General features: G+C 46.7%; 1 protein-coding gene across 1 annotated transcript in view; it reads left to right on the top strand.

The window, feature by feature from the left end:
• Positions 1 to 5,296: 5,296 nt before the first annotated feature.
• The window catches only part of PID1 (phosphotyrosine interaction domain containing 1), an 86,247-nt gene continuing 68,696 nt past the window's right edge, over positions 5,297 to 22,847 (top strand). The window contains exon 1 of the mRNA XM_065640167.1: positions 5,297 to 5,387. Coding sequence (XP_065496239.1) covers positions 5,358 to 5,387 — 30 coding nt within the window. The 5' untranslated portion in view covers positions 5,297 to 5,357. The remainder of the gene's footprint in view (positions 5,388 to 22,847) is intronic.

Here is a 22,847-nt window from a genome sequence, read left to right as displayed (position 1 = left end):
TGGCCTTTTAAATCCATGCAAGACCTTTGCAGCAACCGCCCTTCTGCACTTCTGGACCTACCACGGCTTTGGTCGTTTATTTCCTCTGCTGCTTTGAGCAGGACTGGTGCGGCGCCCGCATGAAGAAGTGAGACCAGGTACCTGCCTTTCTACACATGAGGCCAAAAGGTGAGAAGAAAAAAGGGAGATCACATAAACACAACCAAATAGGTCACTACTTGTGTATTGCATACATTTATTTAGTCCAGGCACCTTCAAAATCAAGTTCGCAGTTATTTTTGGTAGAGGAAGAGAAGTAGCTACCCTGGTACTTGGGGAAGGTGGCGAGGTACTTATAGCCGAAGAGGTAATCAGAAATGCAACCTCTTTTGGCACCAACACAGGTCATTAAAGACACCTGGTTGCTATGGGAACCCCAGCAAGAGCTTCTCAAACAAATTGGAAATCAGGACTTCATTATACCTGGCAAGTCCGGCATGGATGGGTGGGAGAATATGGCGTATCCGAACATGAATTATCTCCCTTCCCTGGGATACTTGCTGCTGCCTCAATTTCACAAATCATTAGCACCGCATTGCTTCAGGTTTATAGCATCTTCCCATGCTATTTTAAAATACTTGCAAAGAGGATAATAAGCCAGATGCACTGCAAGCAGGAGCAGCCTCAGCAGAACCACTTTTGGTGGAGCTGCACTCCCGTGTCCCAATGCACCTACATAACCAGAATAAAAATGACTACCTAAATAATGGTACTGCACCACTGGGATTTTATGGTAAGAAAGTATGTAAATAAATTTCCCTTTCAATTTACCAAAACACAATACTTGGATGTATGCGATCTGCATTTTGTCAGCATTTGAATGAAACATCTTTGCTGTTGAATTGCTGCTACTTTAACAGCAACCATGCTTTAGGCATCTCCTGGGTTTGGAATACAAAGCCAGATCTTTAGATGCTGCTGTACTTACTAAAGGGCGTATATCTGCTGTTTAGATGTCACTGTAATTTAAGTTGCTTCTCAATAGCCCCAAGCCCTGCAGATGATTGAGTCCCCTCAAAATCCATATTTTCATGGTCAGCGTTTGCAAACTGCCAATGCTCTGGTGCTGCCCCCAGCTACCACCTGCATCCAGCCTGGCCACGTCCACCCTGAGCAGCTCCCCACACCGGGTCCCCAAAGCACGCACACTGCCACAGGAGCTGGAAATCTCCACCTTGGGGTTTAACTCTGCTGTATTTATACCAGTTAGACATAAAGTTGAGATCTGGCATCCTATCTAGCTTTGCCTTCTGCAAGAGACGAAGTTCTATGTAAAAATATATTTACTGTTAACTTGAATGTAACGGTTCGAATTACTTTGGTATCTGGGTATTTTGGGTTGCTTAGGCATAAAACATTTTTTCAGAAATCTATCAGAAAATTCATACAATGTATCTGGTGTCCTTCATCTGTGCAAGGATGCTGCATTCGCTTGGAACAAGCTGACATGTTTAAGAGTAACAAACATATTTAGATTTTGCAAGTATGTTATTAATTACAGCACTTTACAGAACATTAAATTTGCTAATTAAGCAAACTTACCCTGCAAAAGCAAACCCACAGTAAACTGAATTCTTATGGAAAAAAAAGAAAGATGTGTTTAATGACTCGTGTACTCTTCGTAAACTTGCGTAATCTAAAAGAGGATCTTAGAAACAGGACTTGCAAAGTCTGCACAATATTTGGGGAAGCAGCATTTACATAACTGATTGACTTTTTTAGTGATGTTTCAGTGAGAAGTAATAGTACTTCTAAAGCTAAATGGAGCTTGTGAAGTAAAATAATTAATTGGGATCAGCAGTTAGACAGTTTTAGTTAATTAAAAAGGTAATGTCTACAGTTAAAAAAACCCCTAAGTTCATTTTTGTTTTCAAATGCAGAAGAGCCATGTTGCTGTAAACACCTTCTATTAGGGTATAAGGTTGTGCTAAAGGAAGACAAACTAAATAACTAGGAGCCATTGAAAAAGAGAAAATGTCCTGGAGTCACTTGAAACGCTTCAACTTTACTGTGTGAACGCAAGTGAAATTGGTCTTATTGCATCAAATACTCCTCTTTGAAATAAGAGAACTCTCCTGGCTCCAGTATTTCTGTCCTGCAACTGCAGAAGTGAAGGGGACTGAGAGAAGTGGGACCAACCTGCATAATGTATTGCAGTACTCAGAAAGAATTGTCTTAATATTAACTCATTACAAAAAGAGAAACTCCACAATTTGGCACAGTAAAAGGAAAATAGTAAAAATATCTGTATCTCCTTACAAGCACATTCTGGAACATGGTACATCCTGGAAATATGAATTCACACTATTTATTTAACCAAGAGCAAAAGTTCTCTGTCTGGCTGTGAGCAGAACTTACCTAATGCAAAACAGCTTAGATACCCAATAAAAAATTATCCTTGGATTAAGATACTGAGGAGTCTAGGTAAAAATGACCTCATCTTAGTGAGACTGTGACATGAAGTCACCCGAGTTTAATTGATGGTGCCCTAGCCACCCCAGCAGCACCTGGTCCAGCCAAAAAGCGAGTCTCCTGTAGAGGCGTCGCGGGGCATGCTGAAAGGGCAGAAGTGGGGCTGGGTTTCCTGACACAGTGTAACCCAGGTGATGCTCAAGTACCCCTGCAGACTAACAAAACCCAAGCAGAGTGGCTCCATAGCTGTCTTGTCTTTGCAGCCCTGCTCACTGTCTCGGTGAGGGGTGAGGGTCGGGGAGGATGCTGGTGGTGCTACTGGTGCTCAAAGATTGCTTTTAATCAGTTTGATTCCTACCCACAAGTGTATTCCTACTTTCCTACAACCTCAGCCTGAAGCTTACAGCACTCATTTTCTGTTTTCACATCCTTTTGGAAATTGAGTAAGCCACTGTTTCTGCTTGATTGTCCTAAAAGCATGCTACCCATTTGCAGTAAAGGCAGATTTCCCCCCCAGTTGTTTCTGTTTGTAGAAAAGTAATGTAAACTGAGAAAGAAGCAGCCTCTAGCTATAGGGTTGGTCTCCTGCTAATTGCAGATCCTGAACTTCCTTTGTGCACCACTGCTGACAGCCTGCGTTGTGCCTGCTCCCAGCTGGCTGATAGTGGGTGGATTTACCTGTATGGGGAGGATCAATGAAACTGCTCCAAGGCTTATTTGAGGAAGAGCGAGACCTTTTGAAAATGCCTCCCTTGCACAGGGCTGTAAGCATCAGCTGGAAGAAACAGGAGGGTAACAGGGACACACTGTTTGGCGAGAGCTCTGGTAGGTGCCTAGGTCAGGAGCTGATGCAGGGTTAGTGCTTCCCTTCCTGGAGAGAGGGCAGTGATGTATTAATAAATGAAGCTGCAAGACTTGAACTCCTTTAACTGAGCCGTTACTGCTAAGACATGTACGAGTGAAGTGCTTTCAGAAACAATTTAAAAGTTCACATTCATTGAGGCCTCACTCTGACCAGATGCAGCCTTGCTTGGATCCTGCAATGTGTCTTGGTGTTGGTCCCCCAGACACCTGGGGTCACTGGGGAGGGCTGGGGACAGATTTTGTGCCTGGAAAAAATGTTCTTTGGTGCAGTTCGGGAGCCTGCAGAGACTTTCCCTTTCCTGTGGCATTTTTGATCTCCATGGGGAAGAGCAATGCCTACATGCCACTGTGCAAGCTGGGGGAGAGAGTGCACATGTCCTTGTGAGTGCTGGGGCAGAGCCACGGGAGAGCCCCCACCCCAGCAACCCGCCGCTGCTGCCAGGGCCAGTGGCTGCACCGCGCTCCTGGCACTGCTCCCTCAGTCACGAGTGGGGACCAGCTGCCATGTCTTAAAAAGTGCCCCAAGCAACGAGGTCATTTAGGTACTTCTGGAATTTTTGCCCTTAATCTCTGGAATACCAAAAAGAAGGCTCAGGTCTGGTTTTTTGCCTTTTACTGTGTAAAGGGATGTCCCATGCCAGTGTAAGGTGCTGTTAGCCAATGGCTCGTTTCGGGTGAGTGACAACATTAACTCTCCTGCCTGGCAAGTGCTGTGGTGCGGATCTGTCTAAGGACATGGAAACATCAATTCAGGTAATTGTGAGGGTGATGTGAATGTTGCAATTCGTACATTATTTTACTAACATTGACAACAATTTTCCGTATATGCCCCTGTGTTGGCTGGATCTGTGGCTAGTGCTGTGCCGTGGCTTGGGTGAGCTGCAGTGCGCGTGTACCCAGCAGGTCTGGGGGGGAGGCAGGGGGGTGCGTGCAGCGAGTACAGCTGGGGCTGGGGACGAGGGGAACATGAGGTTTGGTACCTCAGTGTTCGGAAACAAATCTGTCTACTGCAAGTGCTACACCTTAATCTGCTGCTCTCTATTTTTCAGGAAGTGGAAATGGTCATATTTCTGTCACGCCTGCGGCTCAGGCCCCTCGCAGGGCCGTGGGGGGCAGGAGGAGCCAGAAGTGCAGCGGGGGCCTGGGCTGTGAGGTGAGGGTGAGTGCAGCTTTGGCAGCGCGGGGGCAGCTCTCCACAGTGCTGTACCCCTACTCCTCTGTCCACACCCCAGATGTAGCAGCAGAGGCTCGGATTGTTTGTGGGGAAAGGTGGTCAAGACGTGCCATGGAGTATTTTACTGCCCCATAGCAGGAGAATGCAGATCCCAAAGCCTGTCCTTGTCCTGCTGGTGCTGTTGATGCTGGTGCTGTGAAGTGGTTGAGCATGGGCTTAACGCTTGTGTGCTGCAGACCCCTCAGCCACCCTGGGGCTGACAGGACAGGAGGGATCTGAACCCCACCCAGTGGCTCCCTGTGCTCTGTGCCCCTTCAATGCCAGCGGCAGCCTGGCCACAGGTCCAGGCAGGACCATATGGAGCAGGATAGTGTTCTGCTGACTTGGAAGTGGCGTAAACCTCTTGAAGAAAAGGAGGAAAAAGTTTCAGCTGCTGTGAGGAAGGCTGCCTCTTGGGGGGGGGGCTCCGCTGGAGGACCCCTCCGTCCTCCCAGGCAGCACACAGCCAGTGCAAGTGGGGAGGTTGGCATTTCTGCCCGGAGAGCGCGATGCCGAGGGGACGGCGGAGCGTGTGGGCAGGCGGGGGTGTCTGCGCTGCTCCCCTTCCCGTGCGTGTCCCCGGGGAGCGGCTGCAGGCGGAGGCCACCCCGCGCGGGGCGGATGCTGTCCCACTGGGGCAGCCGCGCTGCAGCCGGTCCCCGCGCTGGCGAGTGGGTCCGCGCGTGGCCCCCGCCCCGCCGCCCCGCGGTGGACACGCGTGGGCGGGGCGTGGGCGGAGCGGCGGGGCGGGAGCAGCGCGGAGGGGAGCGCGCCCGCAGAGAGCAGCGCTCGGCGCCCGCTCGGCAGCGCCTCCCGCCGCCGCGGCACCATGTGGCAGCCGGCCACGGAGCGGCTGCAGGTAGGGCCGGGCGGGGGGCCGAGCCCGCGGAGCTGGCCGGGAGGGCGGCGGGGGCTGTGGCCGTGGGAGCGGGGCCGGCGGAGCATCGCCCCCCGGTACCGGGAGTTTGTTGCAACTTCTCCCCCCGCCTCTGAGAGGGGGTGTGCGAGGGGGGGACACACGCACAGTGCGGGGGGAGGGAGGTGCTGCCCCGGCGGCATCCCGGGTCCCGGCTGCCGCTGCCCGGCGGGGCTTTGGTGCCGGCGGGCGGGGGAGGCACCGCTGCGGCTGCGGCCACCCCGGTCCCGGGAGGCGGCGCGGCTCGGGAGGGTTTCGGCGGGGGAAGCGCCGTTTTGGGGCTTCGCCCTGCGCACCCCTTAGGTGAGGAGGAGCGCCGCCGGGCCGGCCACCGCCTGGGTGCTCGGAGCGGGGTGGTGCGGGACGGGTCCCCCCGTGGCCGCGCGGGACCCGCGGAGTGGGGCGTGGAGGACACAAAATCCCGCGGGAGCCGATTGTCACCCCCAAATCTACCGGTCCGGGTGACTTATGGGAACTTAAGTCTCCCCGCGCCGGCTCTCTGTGCCCGCCGGGCAGCCCGCACCCTCCCGCGGCGGGTCGGGTTCTGCTAGCCCTGGGCTCTGTCTTTTTAAAATGTGTGCATTTTATGGATATGTCATATTCAGGGCGAAATCTGAGACAGCCAGTGAGCAAGATGAAATAAAACTCACTTTGTAGTTCCACTGCGTAGACTTCTTATAGTTTCCAGAGCAAGTGTCTAGTGAGAGAGAACCGAACATTTTAAGTAAGACTCAATGGTCTTAGCTGATGACAAGAAAAGGTTACCACTGCTTTTGAAATTCAGATTGAGAATTTGCTTTGATGCAATCAAATAGAAAGTTCAGATATTTGATTTGATATTGAAGCCAAGATGAGCAGATCTGTGAGATTTAATCTGTACCAGCCAGTAATGGGAATAATTCCTGTTCTTAAAAAGACATACTTTTCTCTACAACAGGGGCGTCAAACTCATTTTCACCAGGGGAGTAGTTACATTTATACAGTCCTAAAATTACATTCGGCTCTTTGAAGGAAACCAGGAGGCCGATATGACCCCCAGTGAAAATGAATTGGACACCCCTGGTCCACAATGAGAAACTTGATTTTAGTGGATAGCAATGATGTGCCACATCCATAGCTTATGGATTCCAGGGTAAAAGCTATGTCAACATGTCATTGTTTGTTTCTCTATGCTGGCCAGAAACATCTCTGTACTAAACACAAGCAGCAAGATCACCTGTGTTAAGGAATTAATGATCTTGGGCTAGTTGTGGTGGTGGGATTATCTGTATCACCTGTGCTTGGGGGGGCATGGTTTCCTATCGGAGAGTGCTGCTGCAGGAGAAGGACCTGAGGTGAGGCTGCACCCAACAGTTGGGGCAAAGGAGAAGGTGAGGGAAGGGAAAGAGAAGGGAAAGCTGAGGTTAATAGTGGCGTGCTGGTTTGGTTTGTATGGACTGGCTACATGCCCTCTTCGTGGAATTAGAAGGTATTAAAAATAACAAGATCCTAATATCACAAATATCTGATACTGCCTGAGAAGCAAATGCTTATGTTTTGTAGAGTAAATTGGTGGGCATAACCTTATTTAGCTGCCTCACGTATCCTGCGCACTGGTGGAGTCTTGCCTTAGGGAGCAGGTGGGAAGAGTCAGGTGCTGTGGGGAACCACGGGTGCCTGCAGGAGGGATGAGCTTGCTGGGCCTCTTGCTTACCCATTGCAGCACAACACAGGTCTGTGGTGAGGGGAGCCCGTGCTCCTTCTCCCTGTTGCTGGAAGGGAGCCATGAGCACCGAAGTTGTCAGCAGTGGCTACGGATGTTGTGCAACCTGCTGTTGGTTGCCTCTAGCTGGAGGTTCCAGGTGTCCTACACTTCCCAAAAGTGCTGAGTGCCTGTAAATGCAGTTCTTGCCAACAGCGGTTGCTGTATGAAGGGCTGTAGGTGCTTTGAAAGAACAAGCTAGAGAGATCCAAAATTACAGAATTAAATGATGTTTTGGACTGGTACCAGCTCCTAAAAACGGGGAGAAGGGAAAGCCTTGGAAAAGACACAAGAAGCCCATAATAATTCTGTGGTCACACAAGAGGTTAAATAACAACATAGTAAACAGTGAACAAAACGAGTGTGGTGAGTGGAAGGATGCTGGGAGTATCTAGAATGTGATGCTGTAATTGAAGACTGGGTCTTACTCCATACACACAAGCCAGAGTTGTATGGGCAATGGACTATGTAATATCCTCAAGCCCTTGGAATTTTTCTTCTTCTAAAAAACCAAGTAGCCTGATCTCCCCTTTGTCTCCAAGAACTACATGTTGTGTACCACCAGCCTGCCCAGAGCTGCTGGCAGTGCTTCCCTCCGGTGAGGAGGGCTTGTGAAAGGCATAAATATATGGGGTTTTTGCTTATTTCTCCCCTGACATCTTAATTCAGTTTCAGGTGTCTCACATTGCTCTCTTTGTCCCAGGCTCCCTCTGTCCTGGCACCCAGCTGCTGTGAAACAAATCTTGCTGTCCTTGGGGTGTTGAAAGAGAGGCTTCCTGCTTGTCGCTGGTGTTGTGAGTGCTCACCCTGGCTGGCAAGCGTGTGTTGGGAGGGTGCTGGGCGTGGGATTTTGGTCGTAACAGGGGGGTATTTGGTCATTAGGTAGAGTAGATGATGTCTTGTGTTCTCTTTTCATGTGTTCTGTGACTATGGGTTATGTCAAGTCACTACTACAGGCTATTTGGGGGATGTACAATGATAGGTCCAGCCCTCTCTTCTGTAGGTTCTCGTCGAGCTGATGTATGGGTACAGAAAGGGCGAAGCCAGCACAGCTTTCTTAATGTTTTCATGTGTGAGTTGTATGTGGCATAATTTTGACTTGGATGCATCTTGCATGAATATCCAGCCATGGTGAAGTGCAGCTCCATCCTAAGTAAAACGGCAGTGAAAATATTTTCATTTTTCAGAATATTTCTTTTGGCCTGGTTCAGTAAGAGGAAGCATGAACAGCCTTTGGAAGTGACTGCCTGTTGGTGTGGGTTGGTCCTGCCCTCATTGCGAAGGAGAACTGCACACATTTAACTTAAACGGGAGCGAGCATTGTGGTGTGATGACTTCTGTCATGTTCTGCCATGTTCATCTATGGCTTGTGGGTCTCCTTTCCCAGTCTCATGTGGTGTATAACAAGGCTGCGTGTTCCTGTTCTGTGGCTGTTCATGTAAAAGCTACTTTTGTTCCAAATGTGTTTAGTCCTGTCAAGTTTCACAGTTTGTTCTGAAGTTTTTGGCGTTGACTAGGTGGATGCAATTCCAGTAGTGAGGTCAGCAGCAGAGCTCATGCATACGCAATAGGAATGAAGTGTCAGCAGCTGCTGGGTTACAAAAATGTGGTGAGCTGGGGCACGAACTGGACATCTCCAGTTGGGAGACTGGTTTCTGGCTTTGCTGGAAAAAGCTGTGATCACTTTTTTTTTTTTTTTTTTTTAAATCACTCTACTCTCCACTTCTCTTCTTTCTGATGGAAGCTTTTCCTGTTAATCTGCTGCTTAATGAAGAAGCCTCACTGTTTCTGGAAGATTTGAATTGGATTCAATGGATTAGACGAATAAGGTAGAAAACCATAAATATTCAGGTTTCTGGAATTTCCTTGAAAATATTACATGGTGAAGCCTGCTTTTTCTGCTGCTATTCCTTCCCTTCCCTTCCCCCTTTTGTGATTCTTTTATCTATAGCAATGTCACAGTTAGGTGTGTTTTCTCCAGAGTTAACAGGACAGTCTGTCACATGCGAAATGGCATAGCTGGGGGTGTTGCAGGAATATATCATAGGGATCAGCGAGTCTCTGGTGCAGTACTCAAGAAGATTGTGATTTTGCAGGTAACACAGGCACTGGTATTATTCATGCTTAATGTAAGAGAGGTGATCTGGGACCGCGTCTGTTTTGAAAACTTTTCCCCCTCTAATTGCTGTTGTGGCGTTCCTGGTTTGTGTTCAGTAAAATGCGAGCGAATGTACCAAACACGTGAGTACCTCCCTGTATCCTCTACTGGAGGAGTGACCAGGGGGTCATTTTGATATTTAAGTGTTGTTCTCCCTGCTGGGAAGGCTGCAGGGCAGCCCAGGACTTGCTGAACCTTTGGGGTATGGTTTTCATTGCCGTGTTTGCAGCAGAGCTTATCAATGGTTACAAGCAGCGCGCTCTGATTTTTGGCTAGATGTTCGTGGCAGCAGCACTGGTTGAAATGATACTGAAAATCTAAAATCTTTCTTTAAAATTATTTCCAAATGTGCCCTTCGTGCCTGTTCGAAACACAAGGGTCAGCAGCCCTCGGCGGTGCAGCTGGGATTTCGGAGCCGCCAGCCCTGGCGATGCTTCCATGGGACTCTGAAGTGGTTTCTGAAAACAAGATCTTCATGCAGTTCTGTGTGGCTGTCTGAGACATGACTGCTACTTGCTTTGAAACCTAACTTCTCCTGGAAGCTTGATGCCAGACATTGTTTCTAGATAGTAAATCCCAGTGGGTGCATAGTTTCCAAGGTCATGCTGTTTATAAGCCCTGTTCATAAGTTTTCCTGCTTCCCTTAACGGGTGTGGGTGATGGGGATTGCCACATCCAAATGCATTTTCCTGGAGTGGGAGACACTGTGGTGCTGGTGCTGCCTGGCGTTGTGCTGGGACGCTGGGCATCCCTGAGCTGAGCCATGGCCATGAGCCCTCCATCTGGAGGAGCCCTCACTTTGCTCTGCAGGTGGCCTGGCCGTGGGCTTGCACGAGCAGCGGGCAGGTGCTGGGGAGCGGATGGGGTGCTGAGTCGTGGACCCCGCTCCCATCCCGCATCCTGCCCCTGCCTGCGGGTCCAGGTAAGAAGACACTGCAGTTTCAGATGCTTTTCTTGGGCATGCATTTGCCTCTTGTCAAGTGGTTGCTCGGTTTCTGCCATCATGTGGGCCTGCCCAAACCACTGCAGGGCAGCCAGAGAGACCCCTGTGCCACCGGCTGCCTCCCAGCCCAGCTGCCCCCCTGCTGCAGGGATGGACATCGTGTGGTGAAGTGGCTTCATAAGGACGTGCAAGTAGCCAAGTGTTCACTGTAGGACTACAGTGGTTCTCTGTCTGCTCATCTGGAAATTCAATATTTTTACCAATACTCACAGTTTGGGGCCATTTCTGGGCAAGGATTTAATAGTGAATGGCTGTGGTGTATTCTGATATTGCTGGCATTTATGCCTTTCACAAAACACAGTTCCACATCTTTTTCTAATGTGCTGTGAAATACTGTGCGCGAGAGCTGCAGGTGGGCAAGATGTGATGAGGCAAAGTGGATGATGGGGTGCAGGAAACTTCAGATCCTTTACTGGGGCGACTCTGATTCCCTGAACCTGGAGGCTTAATTTTGCCATTGTCTAACTTATGCAGCCCATGTGAAGTCCATGGGAAATACATTTGTGTAAAGTTGCTTTAGTGTAGTCCTTGAGTTTTCAGTGTAATTTACCTCTGGATCATTAAGATATGGCAGTAAAAACAGTGTGGGTATTGGTAGAAGTGAAAAAATGGAAAGCAGCAGTATTGGGGTGTTCCTGCTCGTGAGCGCTGCCTGCTGAGGCTTCACAAACACATTGCTTGTTTTGCTGGGACTTGTCACTGTGCTCTGCAACACTGCATTTTGAATCTATTGGTAATTTTTAGGTTTGGGGATGGCAGACTGTTGCGAAGTACATGGATGTTGCATGCATTCACTACCACATAGTGTACACATCAAGTGCCTCTCCCATGTCAGCAACGTTGAAACTCTTCCCTTAAGAGAAGTCAGCCCTGGGCAGTGTTACCCACGTGTGATGACTTCAAGGTAATCATGGGTGCATTGGTTTTCTGACAACGTTTGTTTGTGTCTGTTCAGATGTAATGTGGTTTTAGGTGCTGTTGTTGCTTTCAAAATGGACTCATCTGTCTGTTGTATGCCTGGTGTTTAGATGCATGCATCTATTAAAAAATGCAGTATACAGTCAGTCAGAACAAGAGTTTTTAGATTTTTAAAAGCATATGAAAAAGCTCTTTAAACCAAACACAAACAGGTTGTAAGTGTAAAGCACACAAGCAGCTGTGTAGGCAGAAACCGCTGCAAGACATGTGTAGCAGGACTGATACTGCTACTGAGCTCTGGTTTTATTAAATATTATGTCAGAAGGAAAAAGTGAAAAGTATTTGAAATTTAAGCTTGAGTCATGTGGACGCAAACGTCCGGGAAGTCTTACAGCCCAGTTATTTTGGCACTCTATACCTTCAGGATATCTTTCAAGGCATCAAAGTTTTTGCATGAGTTTGCTGCTATGCCTTTACAGCAGTCAGGGATCTTTAAAAAAAAAGCTCTGTGGTTCCAACAAGCTCATCTGGCACCACTTAGCTTGGGCAGTTCCTTTTTTCTGTGCTAGTTATTCTTTGTAGAAAATGAATGGCTCTGGAAAAATGCTAATTTTGGGAAGCTTTCTATGACCAAAAGAAAATCAAAATCAGTGACTGCCTTGTGGAAAGACCCCTGGGAAATGATCTTAAGGGTTCGTTTATAGTGTACTACTAGTTTCTGTTTATGAAACTGACAGTCTGTTTGATGACCAAGAAAAATAAATAAAAAAATAAAAAGCAGTAATTTCCTTGAAGGAAGACAAACTAAAGCATTCAGTCTAAGTCGCTCAGAATTTTGACTGCCTGTTTCTTATTTTCTCTCCGTCTCTGGTGGCAGCAGCAGGACAGGCAGCAGCGTTAGCGTTTCCTTCCAAGCGTGGTTGTGTTTGCGGCAGAGACCTTCAGCTGGGTGGTGGGACTTCTGCTGGGGCCTTCTGCTGGCATCCTCGCATAGAATGCAGCACGGTGGTGACTTCGGGATTTGGCTCTCTAAGCAAGATGAGGGTCTGGCCCAGAGACATAGAAATGTGTGGCTGAAAAGTCCCTTTAAGCAATGTTCTGTACTTGCCTTCCCACCCTGCCCGCTCCCCCCCGCCCCGTTCTCCCCCATCCCCAGTGGTTCATGTATAATAACTGAACTTATTTGCACTTCAAATAATAGCTGGAAAAGTTATGGGTGACAGTAGTGTTAGTCTTCAGGACTCTTTCTGAATAAGTGCATCAGAACTCTTTGGCCAAAAATTTTAAATGCGTGCTATTGTAAATGTGTCTTGAGAAGACCTAATATGGCTTTTCATGATTCATTTTTCCTGCTGAAATACTGAAAATATGGAGTGGCAAATATAAATCTTTGCATAGAATCTTAATAAAAAAATAAAGTTGTATATTGCTGGTATTTTATATTCTTTTGATGGTGCTTCAATAAAGTTATACAGAGCCTCGATGACTAAGTTGGTCTGGTTGTGCTGCCGCTGCCCTCAGCAGTTCAGTGATGGCTTCTGAAGCGTTGGTTTTTCTGAAGAACCTCCATATGTGTTCATCAGTAACATTTAAACAGTAACCACTTTCCTGACAAAATGATAATCAGTGGTAATAATTTCAATGTTGATTTGGAAATACAAAGATGTTGCCATTCCAGCTATTTGCCCTGTTTCCTTGCAGGCTTCCCCTGCTCTGTGCTGAGCACTTCAAGGGAAGGGGTGGGAGATGTGGAGCAAGTTGGGGGCCTTTTTTGGTGCTATTTAACTCCCCTCCCACAGCTCAATGGCTGGTTGTGCTTCCAGGCAATGTTAGCAGCTACATTTCTGACCTGAGTTGCTAATAAAGAGCTTTACTGACTGAGCCGTGCCGAGAGTGCCGTGCGGCTCAGTTTGGGGTCTCTGTGCCGTAGCACTGGAGTGGTCGGCGCTCTTGCACCATACCCCTGTGGGGTGTTGGGTCTGTGTCATACCAGACAATTTTCAAACGTCTCCTCATGTGAAAACATTTTCTCCAGATATATTTGATGAGAACTGCCAAGAACACTGAGAACAGATAGAAAGTTAATTAAGTGTCCTGAAGCTCAGTTTTGTGGCCATCTCTTTCTTCCTGTGCCAGGCTCCCTCTGGGTTTGAGAAATCGTTATTCCATACATTTTGTGTGAGGCTTTCAGAATGACCCTGGAGTAAGTTTCCAAGTATTCAGAGCCTCCATTTATGGCCAGGCTTTTACAGAGAGTGTTTTACCTGGTGGACTGAGCTCTTCTGAAAACTTGCCCACTCAGTCAGTGCCTGGAGAAGAGAAGTGACGTTCAGAGTCTGGTCCCACTGGTGGAGTAGCTACTCTGATGATCTTGTGGTGGGATCTGTCCAAGCTCCACTGGGGTCGGTATCAGCCTTGAGCCTGACCAGACTGTAGAGTAGGATGGCATTCCTGCCCATTGGGCTGTTACAGGAGATCCAGAAAGTTTGTATATTCTCATTTAAAACAAACAAAGCGTCTTTCAGAAAGTGTCTGCTGGCTGGAAGCCAGGGAAGATGAGTTGGGGGTCTGCAGGGGACCAAGGCCATGGAGCTTCCCTGGTGGTGGTGGCAACATGAAATACATGATCTGAGCCTGCGAGTTCCTAGCTCTCCATTCCCTCCCTGAGCCTGGGTGTTGAGGGATAGAAGGGACGGGTGGATGCAGAGTTTCCTCCCAGAATGGTTGCAGGGGGAGGCTCTCTGGAGTGAAACTCGACTGCTCTGCAGCTTTCCTGTAGCTGAGGACGAGCTTTCCTGCTGTCAGGATTAACCTGTGCATTCTGAGCTGATGACGATGATAGTGACCTGAAAATAGTATAGTTTCTTGGGGTGGGGAATTACCCCACCCTTCAGTCATTCTGGATGAAAAAACAGGCAAAGAAAAATTTTGTTATTATTTATTAAAACTATCCAGTCCAAATTAATATGCTGAATTTGGTTTCTAGCGTTATGTTAAGAAATCTTGTCCTTGGTTTGCTATTATAGTATTTCCATCTGCTGGGGAGAGGAACACTGCATGAAGAGCTGCATCGTGGTGTGCTGGTTCCTCTGACTCTGGCTTGGAGCTGGAGAGCGTAAAGACAAACAGCAAAATTGTCAGAAAAAAATATTTCAGACTTCGAAAACAGGGTTTTAATATTTTTCCCCTGATTTGAGAGTGTTTATTTAGCAGAATCTTTTGCCCATTTTTAGCTTTTCCATCTGGATGATTTTTTTTTTTTCCCAGTTTTTGACCAGAAAAATACTTTGTGGCACTCAGGCAAACACGAAGCTGCAGCTCCCTGAGCTGCTTGGGTGTCAGGGCACAGCACTCACCTCTGCCCCAGTTCACTGTGCTGTGTGTCTGCAGAAGATGGCAGTGAATTTCTTTCATCTTTGAGAAGATTGTCAGTTTAAGCATCAGATTAGCAGGAGTAAGTCAGTGCAAAGATTGGAGAGATGTTTTTGGCTGTGTTGCTTTGCAGCTGGGAATTTCAAATTGTCTGATGGGCTGAGCGATGTTTTTTGTTTGTGAGGGATCTGAGAAAGTATTACTTCAGGTACAGAAAAAGAGAAACAGGCAATTTAACAGATTTGTCTTATGCAGCTATTTTAAGGCAGGGGTGAACCCTAACCTATAAGCATTTGCATTTATGTGCAGAGGATGAAGTGAGATATTTCTGTGGCTGGCTTGCTTATCCCGTAGTGTCCATAATGTTTTCTGTGCTGCCAGTTCCAGAATTGTTGATTGATATTAAATCAGTTTTATTCCCCACCCCGCCACCCTGATCTACAGGAATTTTCTATGCCTGACCATAAATCTGAAGCAGAAAATCTTCTTGAAGCCTGAATCTTGTCCCAGTGCTTTTAGGAAGTGGCCTATACAGTGCAGATCTGCACAGGCTTCAGTTTTCACAGCTGTACTCTGTTGTTTGGATTAGAGTCAGAAGTAAGGATATTTTGAAAATTTTAGGCCTGTCTTCTTGATAGTTTGGCTGAAAGGGCCTGTTAAGCTTGGTACCATGTGTTTGAGAAAATCCTGATAGTAAAGACAGCTTTGGTGTCTCCTGCTAAAATGAACTGCTGGAGGGACGTGCAGGGCTGTTAAAAGAGTCCTGGGTGGCTGAATTTTTTGGTGGGCAATGAAGAGCAAACCCAGCAGCGATTCCTGAGACACCTGAAGCCTGGTGATCCTCCAGCCAAGGACGAGGCACGGGCTGGCCCCGGCTCTGAGCTGTCTCCTCTGGGAGCTGTGGGTTTGTGACCTGGCTGTGCGGCACGGCCACCAACAGAGCTGCCTGTCGGAAATGCGTTTGGGATGATGGAGGAAGTGGAGCCCCCTCTGCCACATTTTCGTTGGTGGCACGTCTCTGCCAAGGTCTGCAGAAAGGATCTTACTTTGTAGGAGATTGGACAGTTCAGTTTGATACGTGTGTTAAATCGCTCAGATTTAAGAATGCAGTCTTATTTCCATGCCTTTGTATCCATTAGCTTTAATTTGCCATTTGAGATGGCAATATAACTTTTCAGTGGTTTATGAGGAATGTTGGGAAGCATTTGTCTGTGAATGACTGTTTTGTTTTGATCTTATGTTAAGAGGCTCTTTTTTCATTAAAGAGACTAAAGCTTGGAGCTGCGATGTGTAACATTTTCAAAGGGCGATGTTTTAATCTTGTACCTCTAAAATATGGAGTTGCTACGGAAGGCAGAGCTGTACAGTTTAAAAGGTTGCAGGAGCCCAGGTACCTCCTGCTGTTGCCTTTTCCCGCAGATCAACGTTGCAATATTCAGTACTTTCTGGTAGCTTTGGGGTTGTGTGTGATTCCTTGTGCCTCTATTCATAATCCTGCAGTTCCTGGCTCGCTAATGGGAGTTACCCTGCTACAAAGACTTGGGATTTTGTTTTCTTCAACAGCTGTCACAGATGCAGTTCAGATCACTTCCTTGGAGATGTCCAGTGGGGACTGGGGCTGCCTAGTGTAGGAAACAGCCCCATCAGAAATACTGAGCTTGCCGCAGGGTGTGCAGCGCGAAGGGTGGCCTTTCTGTGCATCATAGCGAGCCCGCGACCAGTCTCCAAATGAACGAGGCAAATGCCTTTCATAGTCAAGGGTGCTGAAAAGCCCTGGCACTTAAGAACAGCGAAAAATAGTCACTGAAGTTTTAGTCACTGCTTAATCAATCCTTTCCTGAAGCCACGCTCCCACATCCTTCTTGCATTTAAAATGCTGACATGTTTCAGGCTGCAGAAGTGGTGGAGCTCATCTGCCCAAAGGGTAATCACATTTGAAGAGATTGTGAGCTGCGAGTGATAGCTGAGTTATGGCAAGATTGTCAACTGGAAAGGGTCATCCCAGGCCTGGGCTCCAGCAGGTCAGAGCAGGGGTTCAGCTGTGTGGGGTAGCAAGGTCGGCATAGATGGAGGTACCTGTGGATGTTTGTCAAAAAGGCAGAGTCTAAGGAGGCTTTGAACTAATGTAAAATGCTTTGTAGAGATGTAAAACTTCTGGGGGTAGGAGGAGCAGGTCTGAAGCTGGGGACTGGAGAGGTCTGGGAGCAGGCACAGCCCAGGAGCCCCATCTGCAGAAACTTTGTGCTGAAGCAGCTTGCTTCTGGTTGGTTACAAGAAACATATATATTTTAAATGAGTTTTAGAGGATGCTTATATTGGCCTTTCAGATTAGGATTTTTATTTTTCGACATCAGAATTTATTCATGCTGCTCACATGATATTAGAAAAACAGCCACGTGCAGTGGCCAGCATTGACCAGGGAAATGCCCGTACCTTGTTTGTTCTGAAGTTTACTGCCCTGCTTCTGGAAGTAACAGCCTGACCTTTCGTTCCTCTGTTGTTGTCTTGAGGGTTTTCTTACATGGATGTGGAGCTTTCCAAGATAAATGAGGTGAATGTGGTTTGGCATTTAAATCACTAATGTTGTATCAAGCTAGAGAATTTCAGAAGCCATTAATGTCTAAAGAGATGTCATTTTGTTCACTTGGGGATAAATTTTGCTCATCGTCTATATGTGAGTAGTCTTTTTGGTCCAAATTCAGATCTCGATAATGGTGTAATTCTAAGAGCTATCGCTAATGCCAGTGGAGTCACTCCACATTTCTTTTACTTCATGTATTTTTAAGAGTCCACATATTTTCTGATTTTTTTTTTTCCTTCCTTTTCTTTTTTCTTGAAGAGTAGATATATGTGACAAGATTTAATGTCTAAGAGAGATGAACTGAATGTTTCCGTATTACTCTTTTTGGAAAGCATATGTTATTGAAGTCATTCTGGACTGAGCCCTAATGCTATTTGCATAAGGGGCTGCTGCGTATCCCACAGAGGAACGTCTGTGTCATGCTGGGAGCTCGCCGCTCGCTTGCTGTGGGGCGGCCTGGGGGGAAAACCACTTTACAAAATATTTATGGAAGTGTTAATCAGCCTCACAATCCCATGGTTCCTGCCCTCTGTGAGGAGAAAAGGGAGCGTGGGTCCCTGGCAGGAGGGTCGGTGCAGGGCCACGGTGGCTGCTGTGGGCAGCGGGCTGGGAGCATCGCTGCCTGTCGGCCCCGTGTGCTGCATCCCAGGGTGGCCTGCTGCCCGGCATTAGGGCTCCTGGCTGGCTTTGGCAAGTATATGTCAGTTTTCAGCTGATAAACCACATTTCTTATTTGGGAATCCAGTCTGTTTCTGACGCCTTTTCTTATTTTTCATATTTTCTTGTGAAAACTTAACACAGGGTGTTTCAAAAAGATGGACCCAATTCGAAATCACGTTGCTTTGACATTGGGTCCATCTTTTTGAAATACCCTGTATATTTGCTTCTTCAAAGGATTTAAAATGCCCCCCATTCTTTTTTTTTTTTTTTTTCTTTTCAGCATTTCTCAGGAACAAAAAAGTGTTTCTTACCCAGTAACTGCCATTAGAGGTGAAGTTAGAGAGCAGTCTGCCTCATTCTAGGAAAGAAACAACGTTCCCAACATTTTCATAATCTCAAATCTGTATGTAGGACAATATGAAAGTGCTGTCGTATTCTTCCCTATGAGCCCAAAATCTATCTGGTGGCTTCTTAATTTTTTTAAACAGCTTTCTGAGAGGTTTTAAAATCTGGTCTCCTTACTGAGCTTTACAATTTGGTATAAACCTGCATGCAATCAGACTGGAACATTTGGTATAAAATGACCTGGTCCTTAGAGTGCTGTGCATGACTTCCCATAGTGATAGTGATGTTGTGAGTTTGAGGAGTCAGATAATGAAGTTAGTCCCTCTTAATCATTGCAACTATGCCACAGACCTGTCAGTGCAGACTGGTTACAGCTGTGTAATACAGTTTCCAGAAAAGTTACAGTCTTTGTAGCATTCCAGTTACTATAGTAGGTGTCAACAGGCAGCAGTACGGTTATATTTAAGATAGTTTCACGAACGCCCGTTCATTAGGGCGCTCTGGCTGAAGCAGCAGGTCAAGGCTCCGTTGGCAGTGCCAGGGGGACCGGCTGGCCAGGGAGGGAGCAGGGCTGTCGGGACCGCTGCGGGGGACTCGGCGACTGTTTTGCAATGGGAACAAACTGACACAGCACAACTTGTCCATCTGTTGGAGATGCGGAGGAATGACTTTCAAGCATATAATCACCTCCTTATAATGTGATCATTTTTTCCACTCAGAAGGAGGTGACTGCAGTGCCAGCAATGCCAAGGTGACGTTGTGCCCTGGATCCTCTGCGCTGCGCGGTGACGTTACCCTGGTGAAGAGAGGGTGTGATGCTGTCTGCACCAGAATGACACCACTTGCTTTGTCCAGATGATTCACAATATTTGGCATCTTTGTCACACTCTTTGGCCCTTTTAATCCTTCCTGTGTATGAACATGAACATGGTAAAGAGATGCTAAAGTCTAGATCTCCAGCAGAGCAGCGGGTTGGGCTGGCAGCTCACGCTGCCGTAGAGAACTGGGCTGTAATCTTGTGCTTTGTAAAGTTCTCATGTACGTGGTGGCTTGTATGGGCCCAGCCTTCGAACAAAGCTTTGGAAGTGAGTTCGGAGGCAGGTGCCTGCCTGCGGCTGCTGTGTCACTCGGCGCCTCCAGTTGCTTACCGGTCTTGATGGATCTGACTGGGAGCTGACGGGATGCACAGCGAGAGTCTGTGCTGTAAGTGCTGTGTGGTGACTTACCGTCAGGGCTGGTTATCGCACGCGGTGGTTACTATACCCTGTGTACAGATCCAGGGTTTGCTCTAGGAAATATTTAATGCTGTTCCGCTTTGTGCACCTGGAAGTCAAACGAGAATGTAGTTTTGCTAGCTAATCATCATCTCTTGCAAAATAATGGTAGGTAAAATAAAGCAAAGAGAAAGTGTGTGGAGGCTGGCCAGCTCTTAGTAATGTCTGAACCAACTAGTCCAATGCTGTTATTTCTCAGACTTGATTTTGCTGAACTTAGGTGGAATTTAGGAGTTTTACCCTGTGTAGCTTATCTTAACTTTCACTGTGTGTTTTTGGTTGTTTGGGTTTTTTTGTTGGTGTGTTTTTTTTTTTTCTTCTCCTAGGCGAGTGGGTCAAGATAAAGAATTATTTTAAACAGTGGATGTGGGAGAGCTGGGAGGAAAAAAAACCCAACCAAACGAAACCTAAAACCAGCAACAAGTAAAAAAACCCAACCCAAACCAAACAAAGATCATTGCTACCAGCATTTACATTATAGATACCTCCTTGGAAATTAACAGTGAGAGGTCTAATGGGCAGGATGCTCACTTACAGGGATCTTATTTTTGTTGCTGGAGGGATGTGTCCTTCTCCTTTGGACCTGGCAAGGATCAGCAGGGCACTTTGGATGGTGGGGAGGCTGCTCGCTTCTCTGCCGTGTGAGCGAGCATGTCCCTGTTTTTCTCTCTTGGCTGTTTCGCCCTTTCCTCTCCTCCCAGAGCAGCCAGATGCCGTGTGTCTGTCTGCCGAGATACTGGATGGGCAAAGGCTGGGTCCTCACCTGAGGAGCTGAAGAGTTACAATGGGGAACACGATGACTTCAGTTTCTAATGTGCATGTTTTGATTAATGTCTTGTTAACCCCTAACACCATGTGGTTACTGGTATAAATATTTATTGATATGTACCTTTAGATATATGGTCAGACTAATGATAAATTGTTAGTGCTTAGTACTCAGTTTAAGTGAAATGTGTTTGTCAGACTTCTTCCTTTTTTTTTTCAGTTGGTAAAAGAGTATGCACAAACAGGATTACAGGGCTCAGATGGCCAGAGTCTCCAGAATATCATCTTAATTGAAAAATGTCAGCCTTTGACATTAATAAATGATTTAGCTAGTACATGATTTAGTCACTGGGGAGAAATGGAATTGACTGTTACAACCATCCTTCACTTCTAGATGATAATGATAAGCTACAGGCAACAGCTCTTAAGAATTAATAGCTCTGGGCTTAGGACATTATTTTTGTACATTGGAACATCTCAATTCTGTTAAATTTGGTAACATTTTATTCTGGAATACCTTCACTTACAAAAAACTGGAAGGTGCATAAAGGGCATCCTCCTGTATGCTCTAATGTCATTCTTCAGCTTTTTACAGTGTGCAGATGTGTTGCCAGTGCTCTGCCTCTTCTTTTTTAAAAATCAGACTGTTCTGTTTCTGTTGACCATTCTTCACTTACCGGAGGAAATCAGTTCTTTAGACAAGGTGTGGGGATTAGCTGTGTATTGAACTACCACAGTAAACAAGTAATTAATTCTCATCAGAATGTACACTGTGCTCTGTGTGTGGATTTTATGGAGTCTTCTGGAAAAAAAATATTTTTCTGTCCAGAAAGCATTTCCTACCCAGTGACTTGCTGTAAAAGAAACAGCTTGAAAATATTTCCAGGCTGAAGGAAAGGATCGGTACATACTTTTAGTTTGCCATTGTGGTTAACATCACTATGTGTTTTTCTAGCGCTTCCTCAGTTTTTTTAAGTTTTATGTATCTCGTGTTAATAAACACAGGTACAGAAATAACAGACCATCTGAGCCAACCTGTTTGATCTTTTCTTTTGCTAATGACAATGCTGGGATTTTGCAAAGGATAATCTGAGGATTCAGGCTTGGCTTTGCTCCTGTTTGAAATCACTGCTAAAATACTGATGACTTTGCTGCTGGATGAGGGGCCTGAGGGTTGTGCGCTGGCTTTTTTTTTTTTTTTTTCTTTTTTTAGAAGAAAAAAAAAAAAAACAAACCCAAACTAGATCAGTGGGCAAAATATAGCATCGGTGCATTGAAGATGATAAGCGGTAGGTCAGGGTGTCTGCTGGAGCACCGTGCACAGGGTGTGCACAAGCTAGAGTTTGCCATGAGAGGTGTTTTGGAGCACGACCAGTGACAGACAGGTTTTTTTTAAGAAACAAAAGTGTAATGTTTATTTCAGCTTCTAAAACCAGGTTGGTGAACAACTGTTAGGAGTACGAGCTGTTGGTTTGCAGAGCTTAGAAGATGTTTGTTATGCTGTCACTGGTCAGCATAGGAAAGTTGAGGTTGGCAATACTGGTGTTTCCAGAATATGAGAAATCAAAGGTGGCAAACATGTAAGCCCTCAGGATTTTTGCCCAGCCTCCTGTTGATGCAGGGCTTTTGCCATTGTCTTCTGGCTGTGCCAGCTGCACTTCTCCAGGGTCCGTGCAGGGGCTTTTGACACTTTGTGGGCAGCCTTTCGCTGGCATCACTCCCCCTTAGCCAGCTGCCCTGCACCCCCAGCTGCCCATAACTCAGCAGGATTAAATTATTCCCAGTTGTGAATACTCTTTTCCTTCTGAGTTTTCCAGTCTAAGTAGATGTTTTCACTCCTGCCCTCTCCCGGCATCCCTCAGCAAGGCTGTGCAGTCTGTATTTCCTACGCAAGTGCTGCCTGGCCGGCTCTGCAGCGTGGCCATCTCCTGGGCTGTCCTGGCACTAAGGCTTCAATATCATTGTGCTGTTATATCGTAGGGCAAATGACTGCTTAACTTGTTGTCTGATTTGCTTGCTGATTCCTGACAGAGCTGTTTGCCTTTTTTCAAATAACGCATCACTTTAGCCTGACCCTCATAATCTGGGATTTCTGTTGTGCCTCATTGTCCATAGACATGTGATTTTTCTGCCTTGAATTGTTGTTGCTCTTTCAAAGATGGCTTTTATCTGTTACTGTTGCAGACAACATCTAAAACTGTGATTCAGAGATGCTCAGAAAACCTGGAGGCAAATGGCAAGATTCCTGAATGTATTCATCCCTTGCACTCTTTCAGCTGTGGCTTTTTCTGTACTAACAAATGTGTTACAACTTTGGGAGATCGGGGCGGGGGGGAAGCCAGAGCAGTCTGTGGTGTCAAAAACTAGGCTAGACACATTCAGTGGTTCTTGGGTAGCTGCATTCTTTGACAAAAACAGGTTTGAAATGTTTCTGAAGGCTGGGTACAGAGTGAGACCCATAAATAGATTCTTTTAACTTGCTCTCCTGAGTTGCAGAGCATCCTCAGTAGGTCAGACTTAAAGACTGCCAGCTATTCGTGCTGTCGATATTAATATGTGGGAGTGCTGCAGTTAATTTATCACAAA

Source organism: Caloenas nicobarica, chromosome 8, assembly GCF_036013445.1.
Source record: "Caloenas nicobarica isolate bCalNic1 chromosome 8, bCalNic1.hap1, whole genome shotgun sequence".
NCBI classification, from domain to species: Eukaryota; Metazoa; Chordata; class Aves; order Columbiformes; family Columbidae; genus Caloenas; species Caloenas nicobarica.
Note: the sequence above shows the minus strand (reverse complement) of the source record. Positions and strands in the feature narration are given on the sequence as shown.